The sequence below is a fragment of the Spinacia oleracea genome, chromosome 2 (genome assembly GCF_020520425.1).
Source record: "Spinacia oleracea cultivar Varoflay chromosome 2, BTI_SOV_V1, whole genome shotgun sequence".
Classification (NCBI taxonomy): domain Eukaryota; kingdom Viridiplantae; phylum Streptophyta; class Magnoliopsida; order Caryophyllales; family Amaranthaceae; genus Spinacia; species Spinacia oleracea.
In genome coordinates this window covers 42,945,661-42,947,163 of record NC_079488.1, presented here as the reverse complement: position 1 = coordinate 42,947,163, position 1,503 = coordinate 42,945,661, and the positions used below count along the sequence as shown (strand labels likewise).

The window sequence follows — 1,503 nt, the reverse complement described above, 5'->3', positions numbered from 1 at the left end:
TTGATTTAAGTGATGATTCACCTTTTATGAAATACAAACTCACACTCTTCTTGTACACTATCATTCATCCTTAAATACAAACTCATGCTCTTTCGGTACTCTAAAAATCAACTTTAAATAATTCATAATAATAAAAGTTCCTTAAAACAATTCATATCCACAAAATCATGCTTTTATTAATTCTTTCATAAACTTCCTTGAGGACATTAATGATCCTTAAACATTCATAACATGTCCTAGACAAATGATCTATAACATGATTCAAATCTAAAACAGGAAACTTAGGTTCAAACGTACATAAGAACTAAATTGATATAGTATCAGCGTTGGCGTCATCTTCTTCTTCCTTATCAGCTCTCATCATGTAAGCTTTTCCAGATATTGGTGGTCGTGATGGATCATGATAAACCCTAGCATTGTTGTTGTTTCGTTCGTGATTGGTCGAGGTTGCTCTTCCCGTATCTGTGGGAGGTGGTTTAGGGCAGTCCCTGACAAAATGATCTTTTCCTCCACATCGATAACACGTCTTCGTTCCTGCACGACATTCACATTCGGTATGGTTTCTCTTTCCACACTTAGCACACCATACACTACGAGCTGCTCTATCATTATAACCTTGGTTTCTTCTATAATTATGGTTTCCTTGGTTTGGCCTTTTAGCTCCTCTATGGTTTTGATTATCATTCTTCCTTTTATCACCAACATTTTGCGCTTCTCGAAGTAATACAACTCGTTCAACATTAACTGTAATATCAACCATATCTTGATAGGAAGCAAACCTTTGAGTTGCCAACCTATCTTGGTACTTCAAATGAAGACCTCGCTCAAAACGGTTCATCCTAGATTGTTCTTTCGATACCAGCTCCGGTGCAAATGTTGAAAATTCCATGAACTTGTTTGCATATTCCATAACACTCATTGTTCCTTGTTGCAAGTGCAAAAACTCGTCTTCCTTTTGTTTCCTCAGGGATGGTGGATAAAACTTATCTCTTAGTAACTTTTGCAGTTCGGTCCAACCAAATCTAGGCTCATTCTTCCTTTCCTTATTAACTTTCCATCATAAACTTGCTTGGCCCATTAAGTATAACACGGCGAACTCGACTCTCCATTCCTTAGGACATTGCAAGGTTTCAAACAACTGATCTATGCGATTAATCCAATCCTCGAATTCTACAGGTTCGGGCTTGCCATCATAAGATGGTGGGTTCAGGGATGAAAACTTCTTGAACATTGACGCATTTTCGTTCGCATTCGTCGATTTCTGTTTCTGAGAATCTTTGATTAATTCAGCTAACATCGTGCTAACGGTTTCTAATCGTTCCATCCTTTCTTTGTGATCTTCGATAGGTTGATCATCATAGGGATCATCGTGGGCAACATCCTCGTAGATAGTGTCATCGTTGACATGGACGTTGTGCTCGTTGTGCGCTCCACCGTTAATATCGTTAGTCACCTCGATAGTCGACATTCTGCATAACGTGCTCAATCAGGAAAACATACATA

The 1,503-nt window shown here is 38.4% G+C and overlaps 1 protein-coding gene across 1 annotated transcript; it reads right to left on the bottom strand.

The window, feature by feature from the left end:
* Window positions 1-304: 304 nt before the first annotated feature.
* On the bottom strand, window positions 305-889 carry LOC110789946 (uncharacterized). Its single transcript, XM_021994669.2, has one exon. It carries the CDS (start codon window positions 887-889, stop codon window positions 305-307), a length of 585 nt encoding a protein of 194 aa, XP_021850361.2.
* Window positions 890-1,503: the final 614 nt, after the last annotated feature.

What these genes read in the sequence shown, in the direction of transcription:
- LOC110789946 (XM_021994669.2), bottom strand. Translation starts at nt 889, where the DNA reads ATGGAATTTTCAACATTTGCACCGGAGCTGGTATCGAAAGAACAATCT.